Source organism: Homalodisca vitripennis, unplaced genomic scaffold (genome assembly GCF_021130785.1).
Source record: "Homalodisca vitripennis isolate AUS2020 unplaced genomic scaffold, UT_GWSS_2.1 ScUCBcl_1121;HRSCAF=4346, whole genome shotgun sequence".
NCBI classification, from domain to species: Eukaryota; Metazoa; Arthropoda; class Insecta; order Hemiptera; family Cicadellidae; genus Homalodisca; species Homalodisca vitripennis.
In genome coordinates this window covers 13,259-30,740 of record NW_025777230.1, presented here as the reverse complement: position 1 = coordinate 30,740, position 17,482 = coordinate 13,259, and the positions used below count along the sequence as shown (strand labels likewise).

Genomic DNA, 17,482 nt, shown 5'->3' with positions numbered 1-17,482 from the left:
CGTATATATCGGCATTGGAAGAAAACTTGTAGCAATTAATGTGGCCTTTTTTTAATAATTTCCCGTTTTTGTAAAAGTAAACAGTTACAAACGCTTCGACGCCCATTTTGAATGTCACCGAGTGGATGAGAGCTAATGAATTCCAGCACCCAATGAAGTCCAGGTCCCGTCTGACCGTAGCCCCTCACACTACTCCCTTATATACCCAATTTAGACCAATCAGCGACGTGCTTATTTTGACCAATAAGAGGGCTAGGAAATACGGTTAGATTTAAATTTTCTAATTGTAACGGACCTCGTATGTGTAATCGCTACAATACATGCAGAACTCTAAATCATCCTCAACAGTGTGTTGTAGATACGCCAACACGAAACCGTCAAAGGCGGGAAAATCCTTGACGTAAAATATTTTAGAGTGGAACAGATGCCACTCTTTCACATTAATGCTTAGTTCACCAACAGAGCTACCCTCTTTCTTGAATATTACATTAGCAAAATCCTCAAGAACAGTCTCGTCGTATCCTTCGCTAACAGGTTCATATCTCTCAAATATGATTCTAAATGCATCAAACTCTGGGAGTTTGCTTACATCGTAATCATCTCCGTAATCAGACTCGCCCTCTTCTACATCTAATTTATTAGTGCTAACAGTTACGTTATCTTTAAGCAGTTGAAGAGTTATGGTACACTGGTTAGGCCCCTCCCGGTCAGACATGATTGAGCTAATGAAGTCTAGCATCAGGAACCCTCAATTTATACAATTACCCCCACCCTAACAATACTGTGTTGCGTTATCACGGAAGGGTTCAAGTAGAGCCTGTAATCTCGAAAGAAACGGGTCGTACATACCAACTAACTGATCCAAAATCGTAATCGCACCTCCAATGTATGAATCCATATAGTAGCACCCACAAGTGTCAGGACCTGACGTAGCCTCGGGTCGTGACCACACGCATTCCTTGAAATGGTCGTAATTATAAGGGTCACTGGGTACTCTAACTGTAGGTCTAAATTGAGCAAAGAGTCTTCGCATACCCTCGACCTTGCAGAGTAGTTCGGTCTTTAATTTTAGGTATCGGATCGCATCGAGCGAGTCAGGCTCGTTTAGAAAACTGTTTAGCTCCTCCATGACACAGAATGAGACACACGTACAAAATTCAGCTATTTATAAGAGTTCCCCCACCACCACCACCGCTCCTACATTATACGTTGTACCGAACCGGTGAGCACTGTGTACGCCATGTGGGAGTCATGCAGTAGGAGACAGTATGCAGCTGTGTTTGGCGGGAAATTCTCCTTAGCTTCAAATTCCAACCTAACATCTACAGGTCCCGACTTGATCGAATCGTTCTGCTTGGAACAATCAATCACGTACAGAGGCACATGAGACGTGAATGTTTTAAAGTCAACCAGCGGAGACCCTGGTTTTTGATAGTACGAACTTTGGAATCGTGTGTACATGTCGTAAAATATACAGAGATCGCCGTGGACATTGTCGTAAGGGTAGTACTGTGAATTCAGATAAAGTTTAACATTCGTAAGGGCACAACGGTCAAAAGTAGAGGCGTCCTTTCTTAGGTCGTTCTTTCTACCGGTCTGAAAGGCCAGCACCACGTACCGAGGCTTTTCAATTTGCGAACTCGTTTTTATTGTCCAGCTCTGTCGAGTCGTTTGCGGTAGTGAAGGATATTCGTGAAGTTCCCAGGACCGAAACGGTAGGTGAATCAAAGTGTCTTTCTCAATCACGCGCAATAATTTTAATTTGTAACTATCTGACACTGTAACATGTGGTACACGCCACTCGAGCGATGTAATCTGAAAGTCGAGGTTTGACGCGTCCGGTGAGATAACGGCGTTGACATCCGTAGCTGACCTCAAGAGAACAAGCTCTTGCTTAACATTCGCAACAATTCTCTTGTAATCCTCGGCAAAACCCATCAAAAGTTTCAGAGGCACCGAATACGTAAATTCACCGGCCTCACTTGTCGTATTGGGACCGAGCCAGCACGCGTTTACGAGACACTTTTGCTCTTCATCCCTAATGGAGAGTAGTCCTTTTATAGTACTCGTTATACCTACATTTTTCGTCCTGTCAACCTCTATACCGCCTATCTCGTACCTTACATCGTCGAATAAAAATGCGATGGCATTGTTTATTAGTGAGATACTGGCCTCACTCCCGTCAGCTTTCTTAGCACTCACTTTACCAGTGATGTGTATACTGCTTTCGAACGGTGCCGTAATTATATCCTGTTGACTTATCGGAATTCTGATTTCGTCGTTGTTCTTCAGAGTTGACGAGGCGTAAGGCTTATGAGAGTGAAACTCCCAACCTGTAACAACTTCATCATACTCTGCGGCCGACTCTATTGCCAGTAGCGCCATATTTGAACCCCAGTGACGCTAGAAACCGAATGTTTCGCGATGTTAACACTACCGTCTTCCGGTGTTTACTGGCCAATGCCTGAGCAGACACTTCTCTAAATACTAGACCCATTGCCGCTTCCTAATGTGCAAGCGTAACGAGACGGGTTCGTTTCTAAAGTTGATTAAATCGCCGTTTTGGTCTCTGAGAGAGACCTCTATATTGTTCACCCTGCGGACGTTCACCGGTAAATAGATGACAGTGCTCGGTTTCTCAACTATTTTATACCCGGGAGCCACATCGGGGTAGAACTCGTGCAACACGTGTCCTTCCATACCGTTTTGAAAGGAACCGCGTGCAATGTTGCACTCGACACGTATCGTGTTTACCGCCATAATACTGACGGGGAGGTCGGACATGTGGGTCTTATGAGGCTCCAGTTCCTTAGCGGTGAAACCAAGTACTGAGGCTACCGAATTCGGCTTTTCAAAATGTATCGCTTCACTGCACGATACTTCGGACTTTAGCGTGTTATTGTTTGCCTTAAGACTGAACGTCACACTTCCGTCAATGTGCGACTTGATATATTCTTCTATGTTTTCAATTTCATACGACCCCTCGTCTATCACTATTTCTTTGTCGACTCCGTAGTGGAACATGTCATTCACACCTCTTTCAATGTTTGGTATCGTATAGTACGTCGAGAGATCAATTAGACCAATCTCGTACTCTCCATCGCTCAAATCCATTGGTGGAAAGACCTCGCAAGATACGTGCGGAGCAGCTCCGTTAAGTGAAAACATTACGCGCCAGAAACTTTAAACACAAGTGACCGCAGACTACTGAGTCCTCAGACTGTTTACGCTCATAGTTATACTGTACGCTCACCCCTGATCCAAAGTAGGATACGAGTTCTACCGGCGGTCTCAGATTTCCAAAGCTGTCAAAGTAGTACACTCTGTCTCCGAGTTTCTTATAACAGACCCAGTGCGTACCTTCACCGTGGGAACTGTCCAGGTTAACTATGGCCGACTCGTACTGCCGCGGGGTCTTGGGCAGTGTGTCCCTCATGTAGACACCTCGAAAGTTTGGAATATTGAGTAACCTCGCATAACGGATCAATTCGTGGTTTGTTAGAGGTTTTATCGGTATCGAGATTGTTGTTTTTTTTTACAATACCTCTTCTTTTTTCTCACCCCACCACCTCCCCTCTTTGGATACGGTTTCAGGTAGAGCCCTCTGCCCTTAGGTTTACCCCTCCCTCGCTTTGTCTTTGGTTTTTTCTTTCTCCCACCCCCAAACGCTGTTTTAGCTTTCATTGCTGCCGTCACTGCTAAGGCCGCGGCCCTTTCTCCTACACTAGCGTCTCCCGATTTCACCCTTTGCCAAGCTCTTTCGGCCAATTCCTTGTCGGCCTCTCGCCGGTGTTCTAAATCCGTGTATTTCGAGTACGCTATATCGTGGAGCTTACAGGCAGAATCGAGTTTGTTAATACCCCTATCACCCCTTGCCAATCTCACCCCTAATCTCGTACCTGGCCCACAGTACTGATAGCCGCCGGGAAGGTGTAATTCGACAGGTAACGCGTCAACAGCACGGTTTATTATGGTGCCTACAGCGGGCAGTGCGTTGTTCAGTACGCTGGTCACTATACCTCTACCCCGCTTGACAGCTCGTTTCACTCTGTTTGAATTACGTTTGTGGTTCGCCATTTATATACCGTATCACTTTATACAACTGTTTGAGTAGCGATTCACGCACACAAGTAATCTGCAGTACGTCGAAGATGTCCGCCTCGGATTTTGTGACAGTACCGGTAAACTCGTCAAACTCCAGCACGTAACTGTCTGTTATAAAATAAATACGACCGTTTTTATATCTGAAACCTCCCTTTATGGACCCCGGAACACCGGGGAGTACGCTTGAAGTCATCCCCAACATGGTGCCTGTGAGGGTGCATTCGTTTAACTCTACAACAAACTTGTCATCGACGAAGACGTAGGTTTTACCCATATTACTGTTTAACGCTGCATTGACTTTCTTAACTCTGGTATGTACGATTCTGCTAATGGGTCTTTGATTGGACAGTCTAAGTGACGGGTAATCTATAACGTATAGAGTTCTGTCTACGATCATGACTACGTCCCCGTTCGGTCTCTGGTACACGGCCGAAACGTTAGTAAAGTCTGACGGTAAGAAAGTCAACCACTCTGTAATTATCATAGGATTGGTAAACTCTTCACGCGTTCTATGGGCTTCGTTCAGGCTTAGTATCCAAACGTATTTACCGTAAAACGCGTATAGTCTGTTTCTCACTACTAAGAACGTGTTGAGTTTGTGTCTTAAATTACAAATGTCCAAATCTGTAGGTGTAGGCGTAGGCGTGACCTCTATTGGTCTATTGGTAGCCGATGTTGTCGTCGTAGTTGATGTTGTTGTTGTTGTGGATGGTGTTGTAGATGTTGTAGTGGATGTTGAGGTGGAGGGGGCCGGTGGTCCGTAAATATACTGTATTGCCATTTGATCATCTCTGTCTAAATCATATTGGTAAAGATTTGAAATACCATGTGGTACAAAATAAAAAGGATACATTATAGACGACGAAAGTGATGAATGTTGCAAGCCTAGAGCGTGTCCAATTTCGTGTAATAGAACCAAAAAGAAGGAAACTTTTCCGGGCGCAGGTAGATCCATTGTATAATCCCAATCTTCTTCACCGTCCATATGAACATCTGTCTGGTTCATCCCCAATATAGGGAGAAAGGCGTGACCCACTGAACCACCCCTACCATCAAACACTCTACTGCAATTTTTCCGTAGATAATACGAAAGATGTTTCCTGGGAGTGATACTTAAAATGATTGTGGGACTTATAGGGTCCCGCCGGAAGGTCAGGTTGGAATGTCTTGAGAATAGGGCGAACGCATCCCGACATAGTTGGTCATACTGATAATTACTACCGTACATAAACCAGGTAATATCGTTTTTCCGCCATCCGTAGTTTGGGTTTGCAGTGAAAGACGCTATTAACTCGTCTGAATTGTCGCATCTGGGCTGGTTCATTAAGTTAGTCGTCTCCTCATTTACATATCCGGTCACATTCAAGCCGAACGTCTCTTGAAACCTAACGATCGCCTGTGTAATGTCTGTGGATAGCTCTGAGGTATTAGTATCGAGATAGCCGTATCTCTCCAAGTACAGCAAAGTTTTATTAGCAGCAATCAGAGGAGCTACACATAGAATAAATACCAAGACCCGCATCTCGCCAGGTTCTAAAGTAAACTGACGGTAAAAATGTCAGCAACTCACATATAAATAAAACCATCACGGTTTCGATCTAACCCTGCTCACTGGATCTCTAAAGTATGGGTTGACAATGTTGAAGCTGATCCACTCGTCTTTATCGGTTAAGTGTATAGCGTCCAGCGTCGGAGCCAGTAGTTTGTACATACCGTAATAGACCTCGCTCAGTACTCTCACTAGGTAATTCATGGACACCGCGTCACTCATTTCGGTAGGATCTCCCAGATTAGTGACTTTACCGGTTTGTGCGTTCCAATTTCGCCCCGCTCTGTTCATGGCGTGTTTTTGAAAGTATTTCAGATTAACAGCTTCGCCCTCGTATAGAGGCTCTTCTATCTCGCTCAGACGCATACGTCCAAAACTCCAGTAGCCGTCTTTCATCTGAGGTAGAAGTGATAGTGCCCTATCTACATATCGTTTAGTCGTAGCGTCCGTAGGCTCGACTGGCCATCCAACCATGCAGAGTCTGAAATTATCGAATGTAACGGTAGAATCTGTAATACTCTTGATAGGTGTAAGGGTACGTAGTTGTGACAGAGTCACAGCATCGCCCAGTCCCTCACCATCGCTCAAGTTGATTATTCTTCTCTTTTTAGCGTCTATTATCTCAGTATCGAACTTTAGTGTTCTTTTGTTTAGCGTTCGCAAGTTGACGGCGTCCGCTTCGTTCGTGGGGTCAGCTACGTTAGGTAGTCTATTATTTCTGGCATCGAGTTTATTCGCATTTAGTGTCTTGAGCATAGACCGGGTCATATCTGTTTTGGTGTCTTTTAATTTCTTGTCCAAGGTCTGCAGGTTTACCCCGTCGCCAGCGAGAAGAGGATCAGCCATCTGTCCGAGTCTTTTGTTATCACATTCCCAGACGTTACCATCACTACTTCTTTTTAGAGTGTTCGTTTTAAGATATTTTAGCGTCACTGCATCTGTATCCCCAGTGGGATCACCTATCATGCGCAATCTGTAGTTGTCAAACCTGTAATATTTGCTGTCCGTGTCCTTATAGGGCACCTCACTAGCAAGACGGCGAAGAGTCAGAGCATCGGTCCAGAGTATAGCATCACCTATGTTGCTAATCCTGTTACCTTTAGCGTCCATCACATTTTTCTTGGATACAAGCGAAACGTCAGACACAGTCTTGAGGACTGCGCTATCCACATTATTTTTCAAGGTCTGCAAGTTTACAACGTCTAGACTCTGCTGCGCATCGGCCACGTTACATAACCGTTTGCCTTTGATATCGTAGTTGCCGTCGACTGTGAGACTGAATCCTTGTCCAGGCGGACCTCTCTTACCGGCCTCACTACCGGTGCGACCAAACTTGTCCACGCTCATTTCGAAACTGTACATTACGGGGTTTTGTCTATACATTTATACCAGAGCTCTGTATCTGGCGTTACCACTACCGCTTATGAGTTTTAGCTCCCTCAGCTCTTCTACGATGTTAATAATCTCGTTTTTATGCCCCGTATTACCGGCCTCAGCGGAGCTTACCAACACTCTTAGCCTCTCACACAATTCATTCGGGTCGTCATAGTACACAGGGTCAGGACGTGACAGGTCCTTGAATCCCTTACCAGTGTGTGTTTTGGGGAATAACTTTGAAATTACGAGCTCATATTTTGTGGAGTTGTTACGGTTTATGTTGCTTTTATAATTGTAACCTCTTTTGTGCGCCTGTGTCCGCTTCATTATATCCCTGTAAGCGTGTAAATCGTTTTCGTCGTACTCTTCCTTGAGTGGTGCACGTTTGAAGAGCAATTCATAAAGACCCTTTGTAGGCGTGTAGTGTACGTCATCTATGACTATACTGCCGTCATTATCGAAAGTTAACGGTTTGTTCCCGACCATTAGTGTACTGTTTTCGTAGCGTGGACCGTATATGGAATCAATCTTTCTATTGCTGGGAATGTCCTTCATTAGTGCCTTCATGTACTTGACAGTCAACGCGTTCTGGAATGAATCTTTGACCCACTGTGAGGCCTCCAGCTGACCTTCGGCCGTGGAGAGGGCCGTGCTTACGTCGGGTACCGTGGTTTCCAGCACTTTATTGTGTACAGCTGGTACTGTCGGAGAAGACGTTACGGGTGGAGAAAACTTGGTTGGTTCGTCTTTTATACCGTCCTCGTCATGCTCTTCTTTTGGTTCCCCTTTAATATCGGGGTCCTTGGTTTGCTTTCGCAGTTCCGAGAGGAGGGGTTTGTACTGTTTTTCCAGACGGACTTCGGAGGACAGGTTTCCTTGTTTGAACTCCTTGTACTTTCGTTTAATAGCCGTTCTTAACTTTGATATCTCGGCCTTTAGCTGTTTCTCGTTCCGCTCCATCTTTATCAATGATGACACCATCTGTCCGTTTAACACTTATATACACTCAATTTTTAAGGTAGTTCGACTTGTCTGAAGAACATTGCCCTTTTTTTGGTTTTACGAAGGAAGTGAATGATTTCACAAAGTGACGCTTCCGTACCCAGTTTCTTGAAGTATACCGATCTCGGTATCTGTACTCGTCCCCGTGATCTGAACACAAAGGTTCTCTTCCAGCCGTCCCTCCACTGGGGGATCTCGGCCACTGTATACTTGTCGTTCTCTACAGTCTTATCCATAAACCCTTTTAACTGTGCGATGGGGTTTCTCACTGTACCGTGTATGTGAATTAGGTAAGAGTTGAGTAGCCAGAACTCACTCGGATTGGCTCCTGTGAACCGCCTCCACGCCTCAAACTGCTTACGGTCTGTAATGCTATACACCCCGTCCCGCAGACTTATTCCGAATCTGTCGCAATACATGGGCACCGTTGGTAGAGCCGCCTTGAGAAATTCGGATGTAAAGAGACTCTGACACAGATTGTTTACGCCTGCAAACACTTTGTTCCTCTCGCCTCTCGGCAGTCCGTCAGGGACCGGGCCGTACGCTACGTTGTAGCTGATGTCACTGTAACACTTTGATGCCAGTACGTGTCTGTAGATTGTAACAGGTTTCCTAATAGGTATAGTTCGCTCCGTGAGAATGATGCAACGTGAGGCGTGTGGGATTTTACAACCGTACTCTAACATTTTTATACAGACTTGGGCAAACTGTATACCACCGTGCGCGTTTCTCAGCGGTACAAGCTTTCCGAATTGATCTGGAAATGGTCTGAATCTGGACAAGAAGTTCTGTGATTCCCGCACAGTACACTTTAACATGTCTTCGTGATACACAACTAGTTCAAATGGTACACCTTTCTCTTGGCTCTTTTTCAAAAATTCTATCCAGATATCGCGGTTATAAAAGCGTTCGCTGGACGAGATCATTAGCAGAATTACAGGAGGAATGGTTGCACTGTACTGTCCTTGGCGTTTGTGTCTCCAACACCTTCTATTGAATAGAAAGCCGTGTGGTGGTCGTCTGCTACAGTAATTACCGCAAAATTTTTTCTTGTTTGGGTAGTACCATGTACACAGATTTGAATTGACTTTGTGGAGTCTCTGGTTCGAGAACCCTCTAATGTCGTTATAAGTGTAGATCCTAACCATTATAGATCTTGAACAAAACTGTCGAGACCTACGCGGTACCTTCCATTATCAATGTCATCGTCCTTGCTTATGACTATAAACCCGTGTCTGTCCTTCCAAGCCATACTGCACAACTGCTTGAATTTTTCCAGGTCCATGTCGGTATTTACGTGATCGCTATAGGCGTAACGCAGGTTTATGTCGTCTTGTTTGAACAGTATTATAAAGTTGGCATTGTCCCTGATAAGCTGTTTAGGTATGTGCGTGTACGTTTGCCCGAGATAAAACGTGTCTATGTTCTTGTGTCTGCCCATAGTGAAGTAGTTACGGATGTTATCGTGTTTTTCGCAAGCTATATCGTCAAAAACCATAACTGAGTTCTCTTTGGCCTCGTCCGTCGTAATGACCTGCGAGTTATCATCAAAGGCGAAATATCCAACTTCTTTCGGCATTACCTTTGACAGTAGTTGGTACTTTGGCTGATACAGAGATTTTGAAAATACGTACACATTCTCGAACCGTAATCCGTTCGGATCTACAAGTAGATTGAATAGTACGTTTGTCTTGCCACAGTTCGAGGGGCCTACAATCAGGCTCCTTATAGTGTCGGGTAGGAGCGGACCGTTCTTGTTTTTGCGACCTAATCCGCTACCTATAAACTCGTCCATATTGCAGACTTTAAACATTATACCTTGCTTTACGACCTTCATTTTGGTAATGGAGTTTCCAAGACACCGCGTCACCTTTTATATTTTACTGTGTTTGGGCGAATAATGTCTTTGGAGTTTACCCAGCTATCGTGGGTATGGTCAAAGCCACGCCACCGCACCAAGGCCTTGAGGCCTTTCCGCCTAAGAACTTTATCGACGAGATAGACGTTTCCTGTTGCGGTTCTTATCAGTTCCTGCTCATAGAATCCGCCTTGCAAAATGTTGCCTCGTATATCTTGTAAAATATATGTTACAGGTTTTGTAGGTTTTATTGCAAAGATTGTAAACGTCTCGTTTGACCAATTGGGTAAATAACCCTTTTTGAAAACTCCTTTGTGTCTGCTTATCCTAACCCGATCGTTTACATGGTATTTAGGTTTTGTAGGCTTGATGGGTCTACTTTTGTTTATTCGGTCGAGAATCTGTTTTACATGTTTTCGTCTAACGTCTTTTGGTTTCATGCCGGTCGTCCTGTGTACAGTACTGTTGTACTCATTAACTATAATAGGTAGGATGCTTAACCATTCGTAGCTACCGCGTGCCGTAAACATTTTATACATTTTTTCTTTAAGAGTTCTGTTTAGTCGTTCTACAATGGAACTTTTCAAATGTGATTGGGTGGAGTACAGGTTAATGTTGTGTTTCCGTACGAGTTTGTTGACGTGAATGTTGTACCACTCTTTACCTTGGTCCGTTTGCAAGTTTTTCATCTTATGTTTAGCTAGTATGGACCCTAGTGCGGCTGCGACCTCTGCACCGGATTTGTTTTTTATGGGTATGGCGAATGCGAATTTTGTGACACAGTTGAGCATCGTTAATATATACTTGTACCCTTTGTTCGCTCTTGCATGCGGAATCATCTCTACAAGGTCGGCCTGATAGAGATCGTTAAGTCCTTTCAGCGTGACCTTGCGTCTAGGATAATTTCGTCTAGCCGGTTTGTGCAGTTCTCTCGCTATAGCGTCCATGTTGGGAAGTGATCCTTAGGTGGTAATACAAGTGTATTTATAAATGTCTAAGTGGTGTGGTTTTGGAAACATCCACGTCAGGCACGCGAGTGTCTGACGCCCAGGTTAAACATTATTGGATTTGGAAGTCCGTCCAGAAGTGACTGGTTGATACTCCTTGACCCAATAATGCCCCATCCCTTATTCTTAGACATTACACATACATTCACGGTCTCAGGGACTTATGGGGTTTAGCCCACCCCGAAGGACCACATTCGTACCGAACCGTTCGAGGGCCTAGTCTTGTTCATCTCCATGCCCAAGTCCAAACCCCTTACTGAGCTCCCACATTCATACATACCCATTTGCACAGGGACGGTTGGAAAGAAGGGTGATGAAGACGACTGGAAGTGTGCAGGACGAAGGATGGGTGTTTACAACTTGGCGATTTTTGGTTGTTCGGACGCCGAGCAGGACCCTTTTCGTTTGAGGTGCTTTTTGAATTCTACCTCCCAGGCTAGGAGATAGTCTACCTCGTTCACCACACCTTCCCAGTATTCTCTTTCTATAGCATCGTGTAGAAGGGCCTCTTCCAATTGTTCATTGTGCAGTTCCCATTCTTCTTCGTCACGCGGTTGAGCCTGCCAAAAATTTAAAAACCTATACAGGCTATCCACAATGTCCCTGCGCTCACTGGCAAGAGTTTTAGGGATTTCGCGCATAGGGTCCACGCTGTAAGCGGAATACCCCAGAGAGTTTCTAATACATCTCATCGCCCTATAACAGCGCTCACAGTCGTTACACCCGTATTTTGGCATAATGTGGTATAACATGAACCCGTCGTCACAACTTATTTGCCAGATCTCGCATTCGTCCGGTGATCGGGTAGAAGCCATCTCTGCAGGTGACCGCACTGAGAGCGAGAGTGGACTGGATGTAGGAATGGTTGGAGCTATACTGGATACCTCCCAGGATGTAGGCTTGTGACATGACCGGTCATGTGACCTCCCCTCCACTTGGACGCTGAGCTCCCGTGCTCTGAAACACAGTTAGTTACAATGTTGACCTCACTTCTAACGATTCTGCAAGTGATTGTAAAATTGTCTAAGCTCCTGGCATGGACAGACCCGCCGCCACAGCAGCCATCCATCTCTGCCTGGGCATGGAGTCGGGCTCACCGTCAGCTGGAGCGGGATGCACGGCGCGAGTGGCGACTTTATTTTGGGAGGTCACGTCGAGGTAACCGCTCGCGCACCCGTCAGGTAGTGGAGTACGACTTCACCGTTTCTGAGTTGTGGAAGCCCCTACCTGACCCCTGTGTCACCCCGGCATGGCTCCCGTGGGACGAGGTCCCTACTCTCCAAGCCCTAGCCGCTCTTCAGGTATGCAGAAGATTCGAGAGTAGAGAGGGGTTGCTTCATCATTTTGAAGAGTCGGGACCACGTGGTTTGCTACCGATCCTCAAGGGTGTATGGGACGAGTCAGGTAAGTCTTGCTGTATGTAATGTGTTAGTTTTTATGCTTTTTAAAGCCAAAAGGTAAAGTGTCATAGGGTCCTTCGAGTTTCCTTTTGGGTCCAGTAATTTTAAATAATTTGTGCTCCTCCACGGTAACAATGTTCTTTTCTTTAGTACGTCTTATTCTGTTTTCAACTATCTCCAAGCTTACATCGGTCTCACTCAGCACCATTTCTTTTAATTTGGAAAAGTTTAATGTTTGGCTAGTTTTTAAGGGGAGCACTTCGCCCTATCTTCGTAATGTTAACATAGGTACACTTATCTCAAGAACTACTTGAGGTATCTTCATAATTCTTTTTTTCATTTAAAGAGGGCTTCTAGGGGAACACGTGGAACCAAAAAAAAAATTTTTTTGGCATATACCCTAAAAGTTATATATTTTTGTTTTAACGCTTGTCAAAAACCTATATAAATATGTGTATATGTATGTATATAAATATTGAACTCAGTGAAATGTGATGTTTTTAGTGGTTCCACATATGTAAAACAGTGCTACAAACATACAAAAAAAATTTCATATTCCTACCATTTGTAGTTTTTGAGAAAAATGTACTTTTGTATTGAAAACCGCAACTTTCGGAAAAACACAAAAAACGGAAAAAAATACTGCTTTATTACCTTTTTCAGTACATTCCAGGTGCATAGGCTGGCTGATCTCCTTCCTGCTCCTCATATTCATCCTCCAGACTTCTTTTTAGTAAGTTTTTCTTCTGTCTAATTTTTTTCTCTATATCTTCTTGAGCTTTCTCTGCCTTCCAAATTCGCCGCCGGTCAAGCTTTTTCATTGCTGTAATAAAATGCTGCCCTGGTGACACTCCTATTTCTTGAAATACTTTGCATTTGCCAATGTAGCCATCATTAAAAGCTGTAACAGCTTCATATATGCCAAATTTCAAAGTTTTAATCTCCACAAATGTTCTTTTAGGTATGTAGGTCCAAATGACATTGTTGAGGGACTCATTGGGATTTTGAGTTTTTCCCTTAGTACATTTGCCCAGTAGAGTTGGATTGGCTAGATCTTGAAAAATAGGTTTAATAAATGTCATTAGGTTTTCAGGCAAGTGAAAATGGCTGCCATGATCATAGTTTTCATTGGATTTTACGGCTTTGCGGGTACTTACACCAGGTTTCTTCATCATCTGGACATAGTCCATGTTGAGGCCTTTCATTAGAAGACATCACATGGAAAAACTCTGCCCAAATGGCTTTTTTCATGTCTTCAACAGAGTTTGTGTTGCGTCTAATTGCCAATCCGTAGTATTTTTGGAGCTGAATAATGGCAGAATCTGTTAGCTTGTTCTTGCCGCCAAGTCGTGAGCCGTCAGGGAGTGTTTTAGTCTTAGCTTTTAGATTTTTTAATCTCGATCCCATCCGTTTCTGGACATGGCCTATGCATTCTATCTTTGTTATGGCAGTATCACCATAGGGCTTGGCTTCGCATACACTGGAGTACGCCTTGCTGTCTCCATCACCAAGGTATTCAAGGTAACGAGCCTCATACAATGCCTGCGAGCGCTGAAAAATTGCGACTGCTCCAGCAACTTCCATGGCTCCACTAGAACCTTCAAAGTTTGCGATACAGCCATCACCATGCGTGTTGTTTAGTCTATTAGTGCATCTGCAATATTTAGATAAAATCTCGATGTCTAGGACCTTACCGGTTGATAAAGATGTCACTGATACCACTCCATTTAGTGAAAGGTGACCCCGCTTCTGCCATGAGCCATCAGCAGCTATAGCGAGGTCTCTGCAACCATCATTATCCGATACAGCTTCTTGCACAGCACTTTGCATTGACTTCTTACACACTAACTCAGCAATTGAACCCAAGTAATGCTCATGTTCATGATATCTCAAAGGCGGAGGTGTAAGATTCATAAAAGCGCAAATTTTCTCCGCAGCCACTCTACCTTTGCCTATGTTACGCATAGCATAAACCAAACGAAGATTTAGGTCATAAAATGTGTTAGGCCTATCAGACTTTGCTTCATTCTGATTAGTGTTAGGCCTGACTAATTCAGAGTTTGTCATAGTAATAGTGTTTTCACAATCAGAACAGCTGACTATAATTTTTGATGCTAGGCCTACAATGTGTTTTACTTTGTAAACAAGTTGGCCATGGCAATTTTTTACACACTGAAACGTTACTAAGAGCCTCATTCAACAATCCTATATTAACTATACAGTTTTCAGACTCATCATTTTCATTCAATTGGTACTGTTTCAAAAAAGGACTGACCTTCTTAGAAGATGCACTTTGAGGTCTTGGCCTATCCACATTTGGAGTATTGGTACCTCGATTGTTACTTGATCCTGAGAAACTAGGCCTAGGACTAGTTGGAGGGTTATGTTGATTTCCTTTGAAAACGCGTTTCTTGAAAGCAGGCTTTGAACGTGGCATTATAAAATTCACTACACTTATAACAAAAAATACTCAGAACTCTCCACTAAACTCACAAAAAAACCATAATCATTTACGTAATTTTCACTCTCTAAAACAGAAATGTCAGTAACCAAAACATGTATGCTACCTAGGTTATTAGCAATGGTTATAAAACAGATGTTTTGTTGGTTAGTGTAAGTTGTTGACATAACAAACTGTCACTGCCAACCAAATCATGAACATGACTGCAACGAAGTAGTACTATAACAGCACCATTCAAAGTGTGACTGCTACAGGCCCGAAACTGCCTGCAGGCCCTATTTAAAAAAAAATATTTCGGACACTTCTAGTCATCATAAAAAAAATTTAATACCACCATTGTTATCGGGAAATTCCAAACTTTAATAAAAAAAAAAAAAAAAAAATTTGTAATTTTTGAGATTTTTTACGAAGTGCTCCCCTTAAATTTAGAGTAAGGCCTTTTATTTTACAAACTTCAACTAGTGTGTTTTTATTTGTTGACCAGACAAGATAGGCGTAAGTCTTGGGGCCGCCTGAAACAAATTCAACGATGTGAGAGCCGGGGCCGTAGTCAACCAGTTCATCGGTCATCTCGCCCAAGTAATCCCCTGTGGGGACCTTGTACATACCTTCCCTTTGTACGTAGAGGGACACTGTCTGTGTCGTAATAGAGGACCTGGTTCTCCAGAGCTTCCAGATGTTCGTACAGCTTGAGTCTTGCTTGGGAGGTGGTGTAGGCAGCTAGTACGACGTTAACTGTTCTCAAGGATTCCCCGACTTCGTCAATATGTTGCCAATTAACAAGGAGTACATTTTCATTTATTTCTTGTAACGTGTTTACTTGGACCCCCGGACTTGTAAGTAATTTGTACAGGTCGCATGGTTCTCTAACAATTGATGTCTTTGTTTGGTTCTCTCTTTGACCGAATTTACCCCAGAAAGAATTTAACATTAATTTAGCTAGGGAGCGAAGACCCCCGTTCTTCTCAATTTTGGTCGGGTCCAGGTGAATACCTTCGTGTTCGTGGTAACTATGAATGTACTTGGCCTTGTCTTCTTCAGTTAGGCACCAGGAGGGGTAACCTGATGCCTCTTGTTTGATTTTTAAAAATTTGTTTATGAAGTCTGTGAATAGACCCCCTGTCTCGTATCTTGCCACCTCGTACTCCCAGAGCTCATACATTTCTACAATTTCGTATCCCTTTTCCACAGCCTTGCGTATTTTCCTGCATTGTCCATGTCCCTGTCAATGCTCTTTCCTCGATGTTGTGATTACACTCTGTGTTTGACGTTTCTAGACCACATGTACGGCATAAAAACAAACATTAATTTATTGTTCATGCGTGCTGGAAGGACGGGATGATACAAATTTAGAGGAGGCAGGACTTTACACTTGAGGAGGCCTTCGGCCTTCAAGCCTCTTTCTCTACACTCCTTGTCCCCTACACAGATTTTTGGGTGCCCCCGAGGATACATTCCACGTTTACAGACGTACGGGTAGAGTGAGCATACGTCCACGTACTGGATAGTTTCCCCGTCCTCGCACTTGTGATATGATTTTGCATTTCCTGTCCTTCCCCCGAAGAAGGCATCTCTGGGATTGAGCGGGAGTGTGTTTAGAATGGGGAGAAAATTTAGATAATCCAATTGTTGTTCTTTCTTCAGTTTTTGGAACTGACACTCCCACATTTCAACTACTTCATACCCTGCATTCTCAAGTCGAGAAGTTTTAGATTTGGTTCTCTCGAACCTTAAATGCAGAGTATCGGAAGGGTCATCTGTAAGGGGCTCTTCCCTTTTAAAAGGAAAGCAATTAGGACACCCGTGGAAGTAACAGCCCTGAAATTCATAGATTCGTTCTCCGTCAAAACCGTCTACTTTTAGCCCCTCAATTTTGATTTCTCTCCCCCGCCCCGCGTGCTGAATTTGAACACCGCGCTTTTCTTCCTCCCAAGACAGCCACTGCAGAGCGATAGACGATTGGTAGTCGACCATGCGGTATCCATTCTTAGGGATCAGACCGATGGTGTTTGGTTTTAGGAAGTTGCGTCTGAAAGCCAGATTGCATGCGCTTGCAATGGTAACGGCTTCCATGAAGGGGTCAACATTGCACTCTTTCAAGAAAATGTCTCTGAATTTAATGCACGCTTGCGCCAGTATGTCTACATCTGAAATACAGTACTCGATCAACTCTTTTTGAAAATGAAAAACTACATTGTTAGCGACTTGTTCGTTATACCAATTTTCAAAATCTCTGTGGGTTTTTTCGAACATGGTTTCAGGGCTGTAGTACTCCTTGGATGGTATGGGGCCTACATAATTTTGGTTTGCCAATGTGTTGAAGAGGTGAGGGAAGTAGCCCTTCTTCTTCTCCGGGGGAAGGTCAAAGGCTTTGGGTAATGCAGAGAGGGCCATGGGGAAATAGTTTAGCGAATCGATAAATCGCACATTGTCCAACTCCATAAGTATGACTTTAGTGCCACGCATAATTAGCTCTGGAGTGAATTTGGTTTTTTCGAGAAGTACTTTAGCAGAAATTGAAAATCGAAACCTTGGCCATTATGAGCAATGACGCATACATTTTTGAATTTTTTTCTCTCCTCCATTACGTATTCCATAAAATGATTGGTCGGGTCTTGTCTAAAGACCCTGGTGCGGTTGTTGCAATTTTGGCAATTTCCCTTATCAATGCATTTCCAACAAAATTGCTGCGATACACAGAGATTGACTTTATGAATTTTTGAA

The 17,482-nt window shown here is 43.8% G+C and overlaps 1 protein-coding gene across 1 annotated transcript; it reads right to left on the bottom strand.

Moving 5' to 3' along the window:
* Positions 1-2,476: 2,476 nt before the first annotated feature.
* On the bottom strand, positions 2,477-3,587 carry LOC124371209. The gene has a single exon (XM_046829540.1). The coding sequence runs from the start codon at positions 3,166-3,168 to the stop codon at positions 2,488-2,490; it is 681 nt and encodes a 226-aa protein (XP_046685496.1). The 5' UTR covers positions 3,169-3,587; the 3' UTR covers positions 2,477-2,487.
* Between the last annotated feature and the right edge of the window lie 13,895 nt (positions 3,588-17,482).